The 21,448-nt window shown below is 44.0% G+C and overlaps 1 protein-coding gene across 1 annotated transcript; it reads right to left on the bottom strand.

Annotated features, from left to right (window-relative positions):
• Positions 1–1,040: 1,040 nt before the first annotated feature.
• On the bottom strand, positions 1,041–20,744 carry LGI2 (leucine rich repeat LGI family member 2). Its single transcript, XM_058024723.1, has 8 exons — positions 20,554–20,744; positions 20,401–20,472; positions 17,430–17,501; positions 14,200–14,271; positions 13,576–13,647; positions 12,346–12,515; positions 7,573–7,737; positions 1,041–5,060 (listed from the first exon to the last, which is right to left on the bottom strand). The coding sequence occupies exons 1-8, from the start codon at positions 20,742–20,744 to the stop codon at positions 4,243–4,245; spliced, it is 1,632 nt and encodes a 543-aa protein (XP_057880706.1). The 3' UTR covers positions 1,041–4,242.
• Positions 20,745–21,448: the final 704 nt, after the last annotated feature.

The following is a 21,448-nucleotide window of genomic DNA, read 5'->3' on the forward strand; positions in this document are numbered from 1 at the left end:
TGACCTTTCAGAAACACCCTGCTCTGTCTTCCCCTAGAAATTTGCAGAGGAGTGACCATCCTGCATTGCTCTTTAGGAATGCTTTTCTCTTGGTATCTTGCTATGATTTTCAAGGAGTAATAGATACTTTCCAAGGAAAATTTGAAGAATGTGGTAATGGGTGGAAAAAAAATGCTCACCTAGCAAGGGCAAAGAAGGCAGGGGAAGGTAGACAAGGAAACAGTGCTGATTTGCAACTGATGTTTGAGCTGTGATGGAATTTCAGTGAACCACACCACAAGGGCTGCTGACTCATAAAAAGGTGGAATACCCAAAAGGAAAGCAATGATCCCAGCAATTGCATCCCATTATGGTATGTCAGACATGTCTTTGATTGCACAAGGCTATAATTAGTTACAGAGAGTTGTGCTGTTTCTGAAGAACAAAGAGGAAACAAAAGAATTACCCTCTGTCTTAGTGACTAGCAGAATCAATGGACAACACTCAAGGATTGCTTTAAATAAAGTGTATTCACTGCTGATAGATTGGCTTTTTTTTCAATTTCAGAGTAAATGTCAATGATTCAGTAAAATTTAACAAATCTTAAGATTTTGTTTTGCCCAGAGCAAAGATCTGAAAGTCTTGGAAGTAATTTTAGGGGTTGGTTCCTATTTACTCAACATGTAAGAAATCCACTTAAGTATCATAAGTATTTTTAAAAATTATTTTGAAAATGAAGATCTCTTTACTTTGTGGTAGGAAAGAACAGCTCAAGAACGAAACTCGCAGCTATAGCTGCGTTACTTACTTGCTAACACTAGATGGGGTGTAAGGAAAGAGTGAAGGGGAGAATCAGGGAACAGCAAAACCTTGGAAGTCCGAAGGTTTTCCTCAGCACAGAAGATTTAACTAATCTGAGCATGGCTTTCTCCACCTAGTCAAAAGCCAAACCCGATCATAAATAGGGACTAAAGGACCCGTTTGCCCACCCTGTCCATTCCTCTGGCAGTATGGATCCTCACAATGTGGATATTTTAACATGGGTGACACACCACTATTAGTCACATTAACTACATTTTATTCATATATTGAAAGAGTACATACACGTATCAGTAGCACAGATTGCATCAGCTCCTCTTTACTAAAAAATGCTCAATGTATATACAATCTTAAAAGGCTCCTGCTGTAGCTAGTGCTTTTAGATCAATGCTTATATAAACTAATGAACTTTACATAGATTTATGTATTTTAGAATACATTAAAAATTATCAGTGGCATGTTCTGTTATCCTTTTTCACTGTCCTGATGGTCTAACATTTCAATGAATTATGGATATGCATATTTTATGTGCTATTCAAAACAATTTCTATTACAGAATATAGGCAATGGAGACAAGCCCGTGGTTGCATTTAGGAAGGCAGAAAGGATTTCCAATGATTAGGAATTTCTGGTTTAATGCCTGCATCCTGCAGCTTTTCCTTGGGAGCAGGAAGAGCAGAACAAGGCTCTTTTTGAGGTTTTTTCTTTGTTTATTCCTATGAAAAGTACCATCACCTTTTCTTAATTCAACCGGTCCTCCCTCTTAGCTGCTTTGGTGTCCTGTGCACGAGCTCAGCAGAGCAGGCAGGCCAGTGTCTGGCTCCAGGCTCTTCCTGAGGCTGGGAGGGATGCTGAGCTGGGCTTTCTGGCCAACCAACACAGCTACTCAACAGAAGCAGCAGCCTGCCCGCAGAATTAATTTCCCTCGCTCTCTCCTGGTCCCATGTGAATGAGCTAGACTCCTGTGCATCACTTTATCCTCTTTATTAAGCCTGTCTCTGCAGATACCATTTTAATTTAATCCAACTTGATAGCCAAGTCTCAAAATCCCCTTGGCTCTAGAAACAGTACAATCTCCTGGCATTCAATACACAAGCCTTTTTCCAGCATCCTCTTGCTTCCCTTCAAGGATCCAATTTCTCTAAACTAGCTTTTCACTCTGACTGATGCCCCTTCCTGAGTGACTAGAACTCACAGTTGAGCCCTAAAAGAAAATGCTGGTGCACTGAGAAATGCCATCCTTGTCAGAATATCTAACTCTAGTGAAACTTGCATGCTTGACAGAAAAGCAATACAAAATGCTTTCCCACAACACAGGCTGAATAAACATTTTTTGCCAGCCATATCCACTTTAAAAAGTAAACTGGTAGCATAGTAAGAAGTTGCATTCACTGGCAGACATGAGTATCTTTGTTTTGTCAGATTTGTTAGCCTAATCCTAGGAGAGGTATTGCTAAACCCTACTGCAGAGCATTGGTTTGCATCCACTGAACCACTGGGACTTGGCACCACACTGGGATTTGGCAGGCAGGACTCAGTATCTCAGAGGGTGGGATGGGCCAGGTGGCCACTGTAGCTAAAAACAAAACCAGGCTGAACATCTCTGTAGGAAAAAAAAAACAAACCCTAACACATAATTGAAAATCAGGATGAGTTATGTCTCTGACAGGCCAGTAATAACTTCATTTCATAGCAGAGGTAAAAGTTGGGGAAGACTGTGACATTCCAGGTCACTGGCAGGTTATGACTCCTCATGGGAGTCCTTATACATAATCCTCTTCTGCAGCACACTCACTTCACACCCTGGATATTGGGAAGCCTGTGAGAACATCTCTGTTTGTGATCATAGGCCATGCTTCACATGTCCAGGGGAAAAATGTGAAACTCACTCAGCAGAAGGATGGAGAGATAGGCCTAAGTATGATGGAATAAAGGACAGTTTGCTTTGCTCCTCCTGCTTTATGCAAAACCTCCCTATTATCCAAGGCAGCAGTGCAACAGCAAGACTTGATAAAACAACCTAGTAGACTAAGTGGTATGGAAAGTTAAAGAAATATCTTATGTAATTTAACAAGCAAGAGCTCTGATACAGAATTCTGTTGGGTAAGGGGGCAAAGACTCTTTCCTGGAAGACAGTCCCTTGCTTGTTATCTTGAGAGGCTCCGTGTGCCAGGATTGCCCTGCTTAGGATAATTGAATGGCTTGGTCTGTAACCACCCAAAACAGCAGTGAAGCACAGTCTGTCCACATGTTCCTCTTTAACCTTCAATGGATTGGCAACCTGGCAACAGCCTGGCCTCACCCACTGGAAATCCTTCCTGGAGGCAGGAGCAGCTCTAGTCTGAAACAGCTGCAACAGCTTGGTTTCAATGACTTGGTGATACTGAAGTCACAGTTAGACTTCAGCCAGGAGGAGGATTTCCCAGCTACAACTTTGATGTCCCAAACCTGAGTTTATTGCTAATGAGCTGTGCTGAGTGGGGAAACACTCAACAATAAATCACCTCACTGAGTACAGAGGAGCTACAGCATGGAGTGCATCAATGTCAATATGTGTTTCATCAAAGCTTAAGCCCTGCCTTCTGGAATGAGAGCTCACAACAGAATAACGTGTTAAACACCCAGAATCTACTGGGAATCATCAGGAAAAGTATGAATTAGGGCAAAATGGAATGGATACCTGGAATACCTATTAAAACAGAGAGTGGGTGCTACTTGTAGTTGATTTGTTCATGGCATTATGCAGACCTCTGATATTTTCTGTCTCTATTAATTTGTTAAGATCTCAGAGTCATGAAGAGACACATTCTTCCTAGCTACCCGTTACTGTGGGCTGGGCTACTTGTTAGGCACAATTTATTGCTGAAAAAAAAGTTAATAATGGTAGAAAAATGTCAATAGACTTTGACTCTCCCTTCAGTCTGCAATGAATTATAATGATGTCTTGGATTTACTGTGAACCAGAAAGAAAGATTTTGAAGAGAGAACTCAGTGTATTCTGGAATGTTCCTCTTTGCTTTTACAATTCATCAGCAACCACGAAGAAGAGGCTCTAAAATTAAAACTTACACTACTAAAGTGTTACTTTAGGAGTCAAGATCATTTTTATGCTTTGTATGGCTCACTCTTCATTTTCTTTATGAGATGTTCAACTCAAGGGAGTTTTCTGGATTAAATTTAGATCATTTTCTTAGATGTCAACATTAATTCTAATGCACTGCACTCCTCTTTGAATGACTGCAGATTGCAAAGTGTCTTTGAAAAAGGATAAAATGGACATGTCATGCAGTAACCAAGTAAATGCAGTCCCTGATTAATATGCAAGTTTGAAAAGTTCAGAAAATGTCATCATACTCCACAGGTGCACCCTGTTTTTGGAAAGGTCTCTTTTTGTTTTGTTTGTGTATAAATGTCATTCTACATAAATTTCACTCTAGCAGCTTTTCATAAACTCAAGTCAATGATGATATGTTCAAATATTTGAGTGTTCCCTTTAAAACTAGAGGCAAAGAAAAAATCTCTTCGATCTGTTGACACAGCCGTGAAAGACCGTGGTGCTTGCACGTAGATTTCTTTAAATAATCTGAATATCTTCTTTTCACCATCCCACTGGTAAATCTGGGAGAAGGTATAGTCACTTCCCAAGGCTAGGTAATAATTGTTCTTGAAGGAGAAGGGCTGCAGGGTCATGGCTCCTCGGGATGGAAGAGCCTGTATCTCCACGAACTGTTTGCTATTCCATTTCATAACTCTGGAGTCACCAATGAATCTCGTGAGTGTGATGTAAAGGTCATCTTGTATCCTGAAACTCTTCACAGCCAAGACATCTTCCATGTTGGGGATTTCACTGTGTGGGACAAACTTTTTGGAGGCTTTGTTCCACTGGAGTATAATGGGCACCTGGGAACGGCTGGAGAGGATTAGATATGATTTCCCATCTATATCGAGAAACTCAGCATCAGTGTCCCTGAACCACTCGTGAAGAGACTGATACGAATAAAATCCTTTGTTATTCCACTTATACACTGTTGACAAACCTGCTTTAGAGCTATCTGCTATGACAAAAAACATTTCACTGTCTATCTCAAAAAGCTCTATATCATTTGGCTTGGAAATGCGAGATACTTCAATATCCTGGAATTTGACAAACTTGGTCCAGCTTTCATCAAACTTGTAAATGTGTGAGCCACCAAAGAGCTGTGCCACCACCACAAAGACTTGGTCACCAACAAGAACGGCTTTACATCCCACTATAGACTGACCTATTGCCCAAAGAGAGAAAACAGAACAACACATGTATTAGCACAGCACAAACCATGTCTCACACCACAGACATTATCACCAAATCACCCCTCGCCTTTTTTTAAACCTGCACCATCTCATAATTTTGTCTTCTGCTACATGCCATCAGAGTCTTTCCAAGCTTTTTGCTTCCCAGTAACTGGAGAGATGACTTGTCCCACCCTGTAATGTGTGCAAGTATGATGCACCATAAAATGCTGATTCCTTTTTATGCAAAATACTTTTTATTTCTCTGTTTGTTCAAACACATGGTCCCTAGTATCCAAAATAATTATGTAAGCTAAATGTAATTATTTAAAAATGACAAGAGTTTTTATTTTGCCATTCATCAGATATCTGAAATTCTCTTATTCTTGTAATGTCTATATTTCCATCTTAACTAGAAGAATGAAATATAGTATATTTTTCTTGCTGCAGAAGGGTTAGAGTCAGCTTTTTGCTACTGCACATAGAAATATTGATGCATCTTGTGGATATATCACCTGACAGCAGGATGAAAAAGATAAATCTAACTCTGTAGTTTGTGTTAGGTATTTTTGAGATTTTGTTAAACTAGAAATATTTAGCAATATTGCAGTTGTCAGATAGATCAGATCAGGTTATGGTCTGTCTTGAGAATGTCAAGTTACACTAAACAAGAACCACGTCAAAAAAGTAACAGACTATTACAATAAGTGTTGTTGGAAGCAGAGAGGAGTTCACAGAGGAATTCCTCTGTGAAGCCCACAGTTAAAGTAGAACTATTGCTGCACAAGCTCCCCAGTGCATCCTTGGTCACTCGCTACAGGAGATTCACCCTGGCTCCTGTGCTGGTCCCCGACCTGTGGCTCTCAGAGCTGCCTGGGATGCTCTGCCACCCTCTACAGGCAGTGTGGGAGAGCTGGGAGTACCGAGGGGTCTGCAGCACAGCCATGAATGGTCCAGGCTCCTTCTGATCTAACTCACTCAAAACACAAACTCCAGAAGAGCTTTCACCTGTCTTCTTCTGCACAGGACAGCAATGCTTTTCTCTTCATGCTCACTGTAAAGGCAACCTTGACAGCTAGCTCAGCTCCATGTTGTAAAGAGCTAAATTTAGACATCCAAATGGCAAGCATATGGTAAGTGGTGAAATTCTCTGTGGAGCTGGCTCCAGAGCTCTACAAAACACTCTTCAGGCTCTGCAGGAGGCTCTTTATGTGCCTATGTCCCCTGGCAAAAATCAGGCTCATGTACATTTCAGAGTCCTGAGCTCGAGCTCAGACCTTCCAGGAGCAAGCCCTGGGTGTGGAACTAGGACACAAGTCCCTTGCAGAAATGCCTCCTCATCAAATCATTCAGAGGCAGGTAAAATACACCTGGAAGTGTATATCTAGTGTTTGCTATCTTTGCAAATGAGTCAAACTCTCAATTTAATTTCCAGAGTTTTTCTAGGGCTCAGCTAGCTCACTCTGGGCTGTTCACTTCTCAGTTTACATCCCCAGTACATATTTTACCCTAATCTACCAAAACACAATGAAACCTTAAAAACCAACATTTTTCATTTCCGAAATTTCCTGACAGAGGAGTAGCACCTTGTAAGATTTTGTTAGTGACACACACACCTGATCTGAGGAGGTAAGTGCTTGCTGCCTTTGTAGAATTCCACTCCAGAGGAGGACACAGCATACTCCATGTCTCCCAAAATATAAGGTAAAAAGTAATCAATCACACACAACAAGGACAGGAGGGAAAGGTGTTCCTTTGATAATTTAGCTCCTGAGCATTCAAAACCTCTGGCTTGGAGTATCTGGGAAATCAGGCAGCAGAAAACAGCTTTGAAGACGCTGTCTCTGCTGTCATGGTGCGAGTGAGCACCACAAGTGTTGGTTAGGGACAGAATGGTTGTTAGAAAATCAGCATTAGAACATCACCTGGCATCCACACAGGCTTTTTGTTTGATCAGTAATCTGGCCAAGATGTTAACTGAGCATATTTGTAAATTGAGAGTAAATGCTGAAGTTTTACAGCACATTTCTTTAGGTAACAATCACAGTTTAAATATTTCTGTCATTTTCAGCTGTCTTCCAAGTCAGCTCACCCTACAAGCATCCTTCAGACCTGTCTCCTCCTACATGGAATAGATTCTTTTTATATTTTGTCTTGCAGGCACTTTGGCAAGAGCAAGTGCTCCTTCAGTTTCTGCTTTAACTTGCTGTGTGACTGAGGCAGTGAATGCTGAGCTGGGCCATGGTGTGACATTCATGGCAAGTATTTGTGCCTTCAGAAAAATTTACAAGATTGGACAAAAAAGCCTAGTTTGTGTACCACAGTAAGGTTAAATGTGCACATATTAACAAAATGCATTGCTCCATGGAGTCACTCATGTCCAAACATGTCCAAACACTTCAATCAGCCAAATTCAACAGAGATTCAGGACAAAACCAAATAACCTGATCCCATCTACAAATCTTATCCAGTCCATCAGTGAGTGGAATCCCAGGGTTCATGTACCTGTGATATTGTCGTAACTCCTGAAATTCATTTCAATGTGATCCCACTCCAGCACCATGCAGTTCTCCATGCTGGGCTGTGCAATAGCTACAAACACATCATTCTTTGAGTTGAATGTATCCACTGAAACAGACTGGTAGGGCAAAATCTGGTGGACAACAAAATCTAGAAACATACATTTACAACAGTTAGGATATATCCTTGCTGGAAACACAAAGTGGTCACTGATAAGAATGATGTACACTGAAAAATGAGTGAAATACCCTGGATTTTGTATAACACTATGATGGAAGTAGCAGTACTCATGCTAGGCACACACCAACAGGGAAAGTGTCTCCTGCTTTAGGTATCATGAGCTGTCCTCTGAAAATGTATTTGTCAAGGAGATCAAATATGTAAATAGTGAAATAATTCAGATTTTCCAGCCAGGCTGGCTACTATCAGTGAAATGGAGAAGTCTCTTTCCCCACAGCTGGAAGTTGCTCTCCCATCATGTGAAATGGCCTTGCTAGAATCACATTCAAGCTGAGAGACAGCAACCACCAGCTGAAGTCCAATAACTTCTTAAGTCATGCAAATTTAATCACCAGCAATTTGTGTTATGCTAAACCAGGCAGAAAGTGAAATGATATCTGAAGTTTGCCTGGGGATAACCCCATTTTGCCTAGACCATAGACAAAATGGTGTAATCAAAAACTCAGTTAACATAATGTTTTATGGGGCATTATAATGTAGTTTAGGCATAAAATACAACCAACCTGAAAATTACTATCCAGTGGAAAACTTATACCAGACAATAAGACTGAGAAATTGGAGCAACCTGTAAAGATTAGGAGTGTAACTCCAGAATTAAAGACTTTTTTTCTCAAAAATTTAGTGCCTTTGTAGACTCAATCTGAAAATTCACCCTGGGGTATGTCAGCAGTCACCACAGAGCCAGTGTGGGGCTAAGTGAAGAGACTTGGGTCTGAATTTGACATTTGACCAGACAGCTGTGCAAGATCTCTATTATCAGGAAAGAAAAAATGGTGTAGCAGAGCTGACAAAGCACTCAGGTCTAAAATGTGGTCAGAGACTTGCATTGAAGTAATGTATGGATATAGATATGTAGAAAAGGAAAGGCATCTTCCCTATGATGACATTTCTGTGCAGAACCACACACTGCTCTGCTTTTAGCTCCATTTGCTACAAGCCTTCACCATGCACTCCAATGCTGGAAGGGCCTGAGCATCCAGGGATTTTGGTGAAATGGTAATTAAGTCCTCACTCGAGTCCCTTATTTTGGTGCATTATGAAATAATTGCTTCTGAATGAAGAACCCTCTGTTTCTGCATGCTTGAAAGCCTTGCCCTTGAGGAGTTACACTTGTGGAGAATAAAGATAGATGACTACCATTAAACAAACAGAGCAGATTCCACAGCTGTGAAAGAAATGACAGTCTTCATTCTTCGAGGGACTATTATAAATAGAGCTTGGGCTTGGTTCATAAATGCTGGTAGGCAAACAAGAAAGTTATCTTCATTCTCACTGGGAAACTAAAAGGGCTGGGAAAACTGACACTGAAGTATGCAAAAAGTAAAAGTAACTGACCAGCTATAAAAGGATGGAGCAGGAGCAGATGCAGTCACACAAAATAAAAATATTTTTTCAAATCTTGAAGAAAAAAACCCCAGAAAACTAATCCTGAAAAGACAGCTCTTGAAATCTGAACAGTTGTGAAACCCTTTGGGGGAATCTGTGAATTGAAACAAACCAGTCTGTATGTGAAAATGAGAAGGGAAATCATTTGTAATCAGTAAAAAGCAATAAATGCTGGCTTTAGCACCAGCTGGGAATACCAGGCTGTAATGTAAGAGAGGGTTACACAGTGAAAGTTGCCACCACATCAGGGCTGAAAAAAATTCTAACACAGTAAATACAGGACTGGGAGAGGAGCCCTTTTCCAATGTCTTTCTTTTTTAAGCCGGATCCCCTGGATGGGAGAGGGCAGAGGACACAGCCCCTGCCTTCCCCCTGTGCTGCTGGCTGCATGAGCTGTCCCTCCCTGCCTCCCACCCAATGCACAGCTTTGCTCTCCCTGTCTCAAGAAATGTGTTTTTCATGTTGTTTTCTACTGGCTGGGGGTGTCTCCCTGTCCTGCAGTCACTTATTGCACCTCTGCTCCCTCTGTGGTTGAACTGGCATCATGGTGTCACAGGTGAGGGGCCCAACACTTTTATTGGGATGATTTTCCTTCTGGCAGCCCTTGCTCAGGCTGATGCCAGCACACAGGAGCACTGATGCCAGCACGGGAGAGGAGGAGAGTGCAGGGAACATCACAGGACACCAAGGAAAAATGAAAGTGATGGTCTGTTGGGGCAGCTGCTCCCAAACTGTATCCTGCCATTCAGTCCCACTCTCCTCACATCCCTTCTTCCCTGCAGTGGACACTTCTGCTCCAGGTGAGGCCACCCAGGGCCTGGGTGTGCCAGCAGGGAGTGTTACCCATCCCTTCCTTCTCCCAGCACCAGAGATCTCCAGCACAGGAGCAAGAATGGAGCAGTACCTATTAATATGCAAACTACCTCCCTTCCAGACAGCAGGGAAAGAGAAGACCAGCTCCAGAAGACAATCCCAGCTAGGTAAAGAAAGGGGAAACAAGCTTCCAAAGCTCAGTGAGATGATCCCTGCCTGCAGGTCAGGGCAAAGCAGGTCCCAGGCATGCACATGGCCAGTTTCCAGTGTTTGCAGTGGCTGTGGGAGCCCAAGGCCTGTTTTCCAGTCTCCTGAAAGTGAGGCATCTTCCCCTGTGGTGCTCACAGCCACAGGACAGCCCCCTCACACACTGCTGAGGAAGAAAGACAAGAAATGAAGGGAAATGGCTTAACCTGCTTCCATGATGCAAGCGCTGAGAAATGGAAAAGACAGATGCTATCACAAAAAGAGTTAAAATGCAGGTCACCAATACTGTCAATCACTTTCTCTGTGAAGAAGTAACAGGACCATTTTGTTCCTTGCCTTTTTATTTTAAGTTTGGCAGCACCTCTTTCCATCTCTCCTGTTACCATTGCAAACTGCAATGGTACCAAAGCAAACTGCTTTCTTACTACATCCTGCATCCAGCCATGCTCGACACAGAGTACTGGAGACCAGAAATGATGGAAAGTCTGATCCCAGCTGGCAAAGGAGGGAAATACTATACTAAAGACTAACATGAATGAACGAGTTTTGCAGAGTCCTGCCCACCACTGACTGGGAAGGGAGAATACACCTACAGTGTGTATTCTAAGCCTGTGACTAATCTATCCTAAGGAAGGAATGTGGGTGTATTTACACTCCCTTTGGATCTGGGGGAGGCAATAGCAGAGAGGGAGAAAACAGCAGTGGCCTGACACCACAAACCACCAAGGTCATAGAACAGAGTGTGACAGCCACATGCTGTGCTGTGGGCATTTGAGCAAATATTCAGCTGGGCAATCCTTGCCCCATGGAATGCCTTCAGTTCCCAAAAGCTCTGCAGCGTGTTGAGTTAGATTTATGCTTGGTGTAATTTCACTTACAGCAGACAAAGGGGACAATGGAACAACACTTTTTTTCCTGGAGCAACTTTGCAGTGTCTAGGTACAAAAAGGTGACAGAGGGCTGGTAGGTCAGGGTAGGTTTGAGGATTGGGTAAGGCTCTCTCTTGTGCACTGTTAGTGCTACACAATGGCTTAAACCAGACTGAAATGAAACAAAGCTCCTTTTACTTTGCATTGTTGTGTCTCAGTGATTCAGCAGATGTAGGAATTGTAACTTTGGTGCTGTTCTAAACTTCATTGCTCTCCTGTGTTTGACATCCTTTCATGTAGCAGGTTATTGCACTTTACCTCTACTGCTCTTCTGACATAATTTTGAATTCTCAGTTCATTCTCTTTTCCTTCACATATTACCATCAAAGCACCTTTCATACCTTTCCCTGAAATTTCATTTTACATTACTAGTAATCACCTTTTCTCTTGTCTTTTAATAATAATGACTGACTTGATGACAGATGAGAACTTGCACACCTTTGATATGACTGTCTAGAAAAATGGCAGAGCGCTGACATCCTATTCAAAGAAGATGAAAAACAATACCCATGGCTGATATTTCCAGTTATATGATGTGACTACATTTAAAGATAGGTAACTGCAGCAGTTTTGGGATAAAATATAAGCATAATCACATGCAAATTTCTCTTTGCTCCCTTCAGCATGCTTTACATTACCTTAAAAAATAAAAAAATCAAGATCCTATGCAAGACAGTAGTCAGAATATTATTGGACTTTTCAACTTAATGGAGTTCTGTGAAGAACTTCTGGCACTATTGCCACCATCTTTGATGCTAATAAATAATGATTTATCAAATAAAGATAACAGCTATAGCCACATTTTTGAACTTATTTTCATTGCCTTCTGTGAAATACAGAGATTTTGGGAAGCTCATCTGCCATAACTCTATGGCTTTATTCCAGATAATAGAAAGCATTCTGTGATGAAAATTAAGCCACAAATTGAGTCATAATCAAGTCTTTTGGAATATGAATAGGCAGAGCTCTTCTCCCATTATCACTTAATCCAAATAAAAACTCAGCACATACTTTGGCATCTAAATGTGATTTTCCCATTTTGTAACTTGTTCTAGTACTTGGAAGTGCTTTGTATGTAACCCTTTCCTCCCCCCAGGTCATGGTCTTAGAAGTGAAAGGGTATCATCCAAACTTCTGATATTTAACCATTTGTAGTGTGCTTAGAAATATACATTCTGAATACCTGTAGTGGTGCATTCATAATCAAAACTTGTCACATCATTTAACTTCTTATCCTGATATTCTGCTGGACCAATACACAGGACATCAGAAACAGTGGAATTTGTCATCTTTAACCACAAAAACAACCACTTGGCTTTGCAGTCACACTCAAATTTATTTCCCCTTAAATCTCTAAAAAAACACACAGAAATAAACATATTTGAAAAGGTTGATAGCAATATGAGTACTACAGAACTGTTATCACCTTGGCATGCTGAATTTCAAAATATCTGAATATCCTTGAATTGTTCTGAACTGAAAACAGGGAATTTTAAGTTTTATCTGGACTCCTTTATCATGAGCTCTCTTTCACTGGGCTTTTTGAAAAACCATTGCATTGTGTAGTCATCTATAATCATAGTAATGGAGCACTGTGTGATTCACGTTAAAGTTACTTTTTTGGTAAGCTTTCCTAGGATGAGGACTGTAGTGTGTTACATCCTGATGTTCAGGTTGTCTGCTGCAGCTTTGGTGAATGCTTTGCACCATTCACCACTGACACAGAGAATTCCCCTTCCTTCACTGAACTGTCCCAGTGCTGCTGGTTGACAGAGCAGCCTTGCAGACATAAAATACAGATGGAAGACTTGCATTTTTGGAGTTGCTGCTGAGGTAGAGTCAATTTAGCTTCTTCCTGCTCATGTATGTGCAATTTCAGCACTGTACTTGTTCTTTGATCCTTGGCAATTTCTGTGGCTTAAGATTTTACTTTGCTGTTTGAAAGAGCCAGGCCAAAAATAGGGGAATCCTAGTTACACAGGGAAATGCTGATAGAATGTCAGCAAGGTGCTACAACTGCACAGAACAAGGAAAAGAAGCTTTTTTTTTTTTTTTTAAATTAATCCCTTGTACTAAAATAATCTCAGGGAATATGTAACAATAATAGGAAAATATGTTCAGAGAAACTGTTATTTTAAAATTCACTGTCTCTCTGTCTCTAAAACACAATTTACAAGACAGCAGAAAGAAGTACAATAACACAAACTATGTACAACATCACGAGAAGCAGCAGTGATTTAAGAAATAGCAGTTTACTTTAGGAGAGTCTATCAAGCAAACAATTATACAATGAAAAACAGCTAGAACAAAAAAATACACTTTCTGTGTAGATACCAGATACAGCACCACATACCCAGAACCTAAAACTGACAGCAAGAGTGACAGAAGCAGTAGAAAGATTCTCATTACTTACAGTTCAATTAAAGAATCTAAATCACTGAAGACATCCCTTGGCAAAGCTTTGAGGTGGTTATTTGCCAACGAACTAGAAAAGAAAATGAGAGTTTGTACCATTGCTATCTCTTACCTTGCAATTCTTACCAAGTTTGAACTCACAGGTTGTTAATTATCCAGTGCTGTCCAGCCACTGGCACTGTTAGAAGTTACCAGGAACAGGCATTAATTATTCTCATTCAAGAATGGAGATTGCTTGAGGTTCACATGAAAGTAAAATATTTCAAACCTTTTATTTTTTTCCCAGGTGCAAATGTAACCCACAGAGCAATCACTGAGCACACTGGAAGGAAGCAGGAATGTTAATCATGAGTAGGCAGTGTGGTACCAGCCCAGCACTGGGGGTACCAGGGGCACCCCAGACCCAGCTGTGCCTGCTCACAGGCAGCCCAACGTGTGGCAGTGCTGCCCAGGCAAGAATTGCTCCAAGGCTGGTTCGTAATTTATGGAAAGCATGCTGTTGACAGCAGGAGGAAGCTGACACAGAGGGAAGAGAAGTTTTCTGTGTAGCAGCAAAACCAGTGGTCTCCCAGGAGAGTTTTGTTCAATTAGAAATTACTTTATCAAATGTTAAATAACTTACAGATGAGTCAGGTCACGAAGGCCACGAAATGCATTTCTTGAAATGGTTTCGATTTTGTTTCCTTCAATAAATCTAGGCCCAAAAAAAAGTATTTTAAAATACTTTAAGTAACATTATTATTAGCATCACTGTGTTTTAAGCTATGGTTGCCAGATGCAGCATATTTCTGGGCAGCTCCTTCAGACTGAAAGGTGGGAAGTCTCAGTGGAGCTGCTCATGTTCCCTTTTCCCCTTTCCTTGGGCAGGCTGCAAGGAACAATGCAAGTACCTGGCATCACAAGGGATGGCACATGACCCAAATGCCCAGCAGAAATGGAATAAAGTGAACAAGGCAAAAAAAAAAAAATCCTCTCTTGGTAATCCTCTCAGGATGTGTTGTGCGAGGCAAGAGTCCTGTGTAAGAGAACTTACACAGGAGAACCTCCTGAGGCAGAAGCTAAAGTCCTACCTTCCCCTCTCCCAGATCAGCAGCATTTTCAAAGCAGCAGGCAGCACAGAGGTGCCAGGGCTGCCCAGGCTGCAGAGCTGCTCTGCTGGGTCCTGCTCCCATGGCTGTACGTGCACACTCAGTGCCACCTCCGTGCCCACACAGCCCTGACTTGAACTGCACACAAACAGCAGGACCACTGCCTTGGCTCAGTTCTGGCTGCCACAGTTCAGCTCTGGGACATCTCCCCTGCAGGCTGCCAGCTGCACACCAGTCCCCCCTGTGCACTGGGGGAATAATGCCAGGCACATATCGATTCCAGCAGCACCCTACTCCTCCTGACTCCTGCACGTCAGCATTTCAGTAAAGAGCTGATATTTGAGCATCTTGACCCCTGAGCACTTGAGGACACATCCCCAAATACACCATGATCCCTGCAAAGTGATTGCAGCCAGGTGGCCATCAAGATATTGCATGGTACAGCTATACCTGGATGAAGAGAACTGTATGCTGACTTTATGAAAGGCTTATGAGATGAAAGTGCCTCCCTTATTCCTAAGCTCTGTTTGCCCTGCAGAGAAGTTAGAGGGAAAATGCTATGATACAAGGTCTCTTCTCAAGAAAGTGATAATGGGATGCAGGAGATGACAAGTGCTCCTGGTTCTGCAGTTTAGGTGCAGGAAATATCCTTCATGAAGTGACTGGGACCCTGACTGCAGGCAAAGGGTGCAGATGAGAAAGTGTTGTGTCTGCATGGGAGATGTCAGAGGCAGGTCTGCCCTTCAGGGCTGTGTGGAGCCACAAATTCAATCCACAAGAGCAGAGAGCCACCCTGCCTCCTGACACCCTCACTGGCAGCTGGCATCCCTGCACAGCACCAGCTCAGTGATCCATGCAAATAAACAAGGCTACACTGCTGCAAGCTGGGAGCCAGGAATTTGCCAGGTTCTTGAATCACCAAGCCTGGTCTCCAAGAGATGCTGCTCTGGGAATTCCAGTCAGTTCACCAGCAAAGCTCTCATCTTTATCAGACCTGCCTTACCCAGACTGTACAGAGTCAGTTTTAGGGTGCACTGAATGCCATTATGAGAGCTGCAAGAGCAGCAGGACACAGCCGGAGATCTGTTATCTATATATAGGTACCAGCTGTGGGTGCTCCCCAGCTGCTCTTTGGCCAGAGACTTTGGCTTTGTACACACAGACCCTTGCCATTCCCGTTTGTCAGTGAGGCTTCCTTCTTCTCTACAAAGTCTGGTCCTGGTAACTAAGAGACATGAGTTATGGAAGCTGTACTGGTTATACTGGCTGCATGGCCAAAGAAACAAATCACAGAGAAAGGCCACTCACAGCCAGCTCCCAAACGGTGGAGGGGTGATTTGCTGGGAAGAGCAAAAGCTCTATGGAATTGGCAGAAAAGGCAACCACAACCATTAACTGAGACCACTTGTTCAGCTGCTAAAAGAATTTGAAACTCTAAGGCTTTACCAGTCTTCATCCTGCTCCCTGGCTGGCAGCTGGTGGTCAGGAACAGAGATTTGCCCTCTGGTCCTCTGAGGAGGGCAGGGTGTTTCATTCAGAAGGGATCTGGTTGCAGTGACCAGTACAACCACCACGATGTGTGCTATGCTGCCAGGACAAACCCATCAGCACTGGAAAGCAGGCTGCTAATGGTACAACAGAAAATGGTTTCCTCCTTTTTACAAACTACTGCAAATAATTTTTTCACTGTAGACACAAGGAAAAGAGAATGCTTAGATAACTTGCTATCTCTGAAAAATCCAGATGTAGCTGAATAATGGATTTTAGCATATACCATTTACCATTATCTGCAAATTCCATTGTTGGCTACTCCACATGCACCAGACTATTAACCCTGAATACACCCCATCATAATATCTATTTGCCTTCAAGATTTAACAAGAGTCAGTTTTATGAGCATTGGTCTTTCTGTAAAAAGGACAAATGTTTTCCACAGCTACATTTCAGCTTGGAAAGGTGGGTGGAATGAGCATTTTTTCAGGTCGTACTCATAGTTTCAAACACACCAGGTCATACTGAGTAACACAGAGAAATGTTGTCCTTTGGAGTGTGAAGGGAGGACAACCTTGCACCAGGGCTAATACTTTTTTTAAAAAGAAAAAAGGGTGAACTAAAAATAAAAAAAAAAAATAAGGACCAGAAAAAGAATGTAAAAATCAACTAAGTGAATGATATAAGCAAAAGGAGAGTTAAATAATTTAAAATAATAATATAAATAATTACAATAATTTCTATTATATGAAATGTATGTTTATATATTTGTGTATTTATAATTAATTACATAAAGATAAATTCTATGGGCATTAAATAGGGTATCAGAAAAAAGGCAAAGTAGGAGACAAAAGCTGGGAGAAGAGAAGCAGAATCAGGGTTGTTCAGGGCAGTACACCAATATTCTGCAATTCCTGCTCAGGCTGCCCATAGGTGAGAACAGGCTGCTCCACCTCTTGCCTAAGATTCAAATCCCCTTGACAGGGGTGGCACTATTCTGGAAAACCCAGGCAAGCTCTTGCTAAGCAATGCCTTTTTGGTGTGCTGTAATTGCACACAGATACCTGGTATTGAAGGCATCTTTTAAAAATGCACTGTAACACCTGAAAAAGAATTTGTAACACCATAAAGAATTTGTGCACAGGAGTGGAACATAAATCCTTCAGCTCCCCTGCTCTTGGGAATAACAGTAAAGACCCAGACTCTGCAGCAGGAGTCTTGGCAACTTATCAAAACATCTTTATTTATAAAGGACATAAAATACCAAACTTACAGGTATTCTAGATGGAAGAGACCAGCAAAGGCATCATCTCGTATAACAGTGAAGGAGTTGGAGTTCAGCAAGCTGAAAATGGAGAGCAGGCATTAGGAAAGCACATTAAAACTTGACACATTGGATTATGCCTGTTGTGTTTATTGCCCATGACCAAACTAATCTTACTGACCTGAGCTCATATCACCCCCCCAGTGCAGCACACATAAAATACTGTGGAATGGTCTATTGAAAAAAAATTAAAGGCATTACACGATGGTAGTTAATGTCCACTACTCCCCAGGAAAAATGTGCCATTGACCTTGGCTAAATGTAACCTGGTCCTCAACTCAATGGTCCACTGAGCAGAACAAGCCATCATTAGATGGCAGGTCTGCTGAGTGTGGCTCATCACCCCTCCAGCCCCACTGACAACCTCTAAGGGTCCACCTGAGCAGCACCCTCAGCTCCCAAGCGCCAGCTCTCATTTCTGCTCCCTCCACCTGAGCAGCACCCTCAGCTCCCAAGCGCCAGCTCTCATTTCTGCAGCCTCTCTGGGCCAGCACTCACTCACTCCATGCCCCAGGGGGATGCTCTGAGCCTGATCTGCAGACAGGGTACAGCCTGCAGCCTGGGAGGACAGCAGCCAGTCTGGCAGCTGGAACCACAGACATGTCCAAAGCACCGAGACAGAGAATCCAGCTGCAGTGCTGCCTCCTCCAGGCGCTGCCTTGCCCTACTCCTGTGTGAACTTCAGGGACAAACATGTCAGAGCTGCACCAGAGAGGCTGTCACCTGAGCCAGCACAACAGAGCCAGGGAGAAGGAGGTGATGGAGGCTTTGCCAGCAAACTTCATTCCTCATTGTATTAATGCACAACAGTGGACAGTCTCCAAAGGTTGATGATGTTCAAAGGCAGAGAGGGCAACAGCCTTTCAAGAAAACAATAAAACTTCTAGTTTGGTTAAAATATTAACACTACTCAGAAGAAATAATTTTTGGAAAATCTCAGAGCTTTCCCTATGAATGAATATGTCTGCACTAATTGCTTTATTAGAGCAACTGATTAATCTTCCTTTTGTATGGTTTTAGGCATTTTACTAAAATTAATTTAGAAGACTAATGAACATGAAATGCAAACTTTCCCTGTGATCCCTGGATATTATGCTAATACTAGACAAATGCTCCTTAAATTATCCCAAAGAAATCTGACAAAGATGAAGACCACCATCAAAAATAAATCCTTGCATTACTATTTTTACCATGATTACTGCCACAGAAAATATTGTCCTGAGGTGCCCATGTGCTCAGTTATGCATGCAGCTCTTTGTTATTAGTTATTTTTTCTCATGTTTTAAGGAAAAAGTTAAAAATTACATTAACAACAGAATTTTTGAGTGCCCGAGATGGTGGTTATCACCTCATTCTCCTACATCTGACTTACCACATAAAGTGACATGAGCAACTTCTGCCTTCCTCAACAACCCACCTCTGCCCCGCCACCCTACTCACCCCAACATCTCCAGAAAATCTGCTGCAGCTAAGGAAAAGGGACAATCTTCATCTGCTCTTCCTCCCTTTTCCTAGTACCACCATCCAAACCAAGCTAGATTCCCCCATCTCTAATTTTCCACCCACAGAATTTCCACCACAGAAATCCATGGATTTTTCCCTTTCCTTCCCAGCTGGCACAGGTCACTGTTTGCCACCATTTATTGGTGGGCAAGGTCCTCGTGCCCTCCGCTGGGGGCTCAGTGCTGACCCCCAGCTCTCACAGAAACTTGGTTTTGGGAACAGTTTCACACTAAAGGAGGTGAAGGCTTTTACCCCTTGCTTTGCCCACTTCCCCCAGCTTTTTGCATGGAGTGCTGCTCCTCTCAGAAGAAGACAGGCCTTTGAGTCAAAGGAGATGGGGAGCCTGAGGAGCCTCAGCTGCCAGACACCTTTAGAGAGGTGTCTACCTCCTGCTACGAGCAGTTTTAACATCTAGTTATGTGGCGAGCACTCAGCCTGGGTTTCTGGCAGGCTTTGGATCTTTTTGCTGAGTTTTTCTTTGCAGTGTATCTGTGCCTGGGGGGTCAGTCAGTCCTATGGGGTGGAGGTGTGGAGGACCTGCCTGGTGTCAGGCATTCCGGACAGGCTGCACTGGGCTGGACAGGACACAGGCTGCTGCTCAGCCTTGCTGCAGACTGCCAGAGAACTGAGTACCCAGGCTCCCCAGGGGGCTGTACCGCAGTCTCTGTATCTTCCCTGCTGCCTCCCAGGACAGCTAAATTAAGCAAGTTTGCTCAAGCTCCTGGAGCAGGAGGCACACACCTAACTGCAACATGGGCCCGACCAAGCCGCTGGCCTGGGTCAGGAAGGAGGGATGGATGGCTGCTAAGTGCTGGGAGCTGGAGCGCTGTCTCCTGGACAGAGGAGCGCTGGGTCAGAAGGCATCTGAGCGGCCACCCTCCAAGTGGCACAATGAGTCGTGCTGCAGACAGCACCAGCACTGCACACACAGAGGATTGATTCCCTCTGAAGTGTGTCCTGGCAGCCTCTGCTCACCCCATCGTGCCCACTGTGTCACAAAGCCAGTGAGAGACTCCTGGGCATAAAGTGAGCAGGAGTGAGAGCCACCACCACATAACTCTGGAGGACAAAACTCAGCCTTAAACTTACTAAAGCTGAAGTTAAAAAAAAAAAAAAGAAAAAAAAAAGAAAAGAGGAACTTAGGGCATCATAAAACATTTTCCCCTCCTTCAGTAACTAAATACACATTTTATGAGGTGGTTTCTGAGCAGAAAATGCATCCCTGAGCAGAAATGTTATGAAACAGCAGCTATACTGGGGGACTGTGCGAGCTGTCTTCTCCCGTTTTCTCCCTTTCTACAAGAGAGGGGGAACTCTATCCAGGAGAGACGGAGAGGCTCTATGCTTAAAGGGACTCTATTTAGGAGGAAGGGGTGAAGTGCTACTTGGCCGTGCTCCTTCCCAGTGCCATACTTACAGCAGCTGCAGGGAGGGCAGGTGGGAAAACATCCTGTCCTTCACTTCGGAGAAGGTCCCGTTGACCAGGCTCCTGGAAAAGAGATGCCCCCATGAGGCGGGAGCGCCCCGCAGCCCCGGCCGCCCGTCTCTCCCGTTGGGGCCCCGCACTCACAGGGAGCCCAGGCCGGCGGGCAGGCTGCGCGGCGCCCCCGCGGCCCCCACGCACAGCGCCGACTCCCGCCAGCAGCTGCAGGGCGGCCCGCAGCGCGGCGGGCGGCGCGGGGCGGCGGGCGGCGGCAGCGCCAGCAGGGCGGCGGCGGCGGCGGCGCAGAGCGCGGGCAGGAGCCGCAGCGGCACCGCCATCGCTGCCCGCCCGCACCGCCGCTGCCCGCCGGCCGCTCCCGCCGCGCCCTGACATCAGCGCGGCGCCGCCTCCGCTGCGGCGCCGGGACGCGGAGCGGGGAGGGAGGGAGGGAGGGAGGGGGCACCCGCGGGCGGGGCGAGGCCAGCGCGGCCGGGGCACCGAGCCCTCCGCTCCCCGCAGGAATAGACGCAAAGGGCCCGCGGGAGGCCCCGCTGGTAGCGCCAGAGCGATGCTCCCCCGATTTCCTGGGCTAGCATCAGAGGTGCTGGAGCGTGTCCAGAAAAGGACAGCGAAGCTGCTGAAAGGTTTGGAGCACCAGTCCTACGAGGAGAGGCTGAGGGAGCTGGGGGTGTTTAGCCTGGAGAAAAGGAGGCTCAGGGTGGGATTTATTGCTCTTTACAATTAAGAGAAATTGTAGTGGGATGGATGTAGTCTCTTCCCCCAGGTAATAAGTGATAGGAAAGAGGAAATGGCCTCAAGTTGTGCCAGACGAGTTTAGATAGGTATGAGGCAAAGTTTCTTCACTGGAAGGGTTTTCAGGCATTGTAAGAGGCTGTCTGGGGAAGCGGTGGAATCACCATCCCTGGATGTGTCCAAGAAATCACAGAATCATGGAATGGTGTGGGTTGGAAGAGATCTTAAACATCTTCTAATGCCAAACTCCCTACCATGAACAGTTTTCAGCAGACTGGGTTCCTCAGAG

Source organism: Melospiza georgiana, chromosome 5, assembly GCF_028018845.1.
Source record: "Melospiza georgiana isolate bMelGeo1 chromosome 5, bMelGeo1.pri, whole genome shotgun sequence".
NCBI lineage: Eukaryota > Metazoa > Chordata > Aves > Passeriformes > Passerellidae > Melospiza > Melospiza georgiana.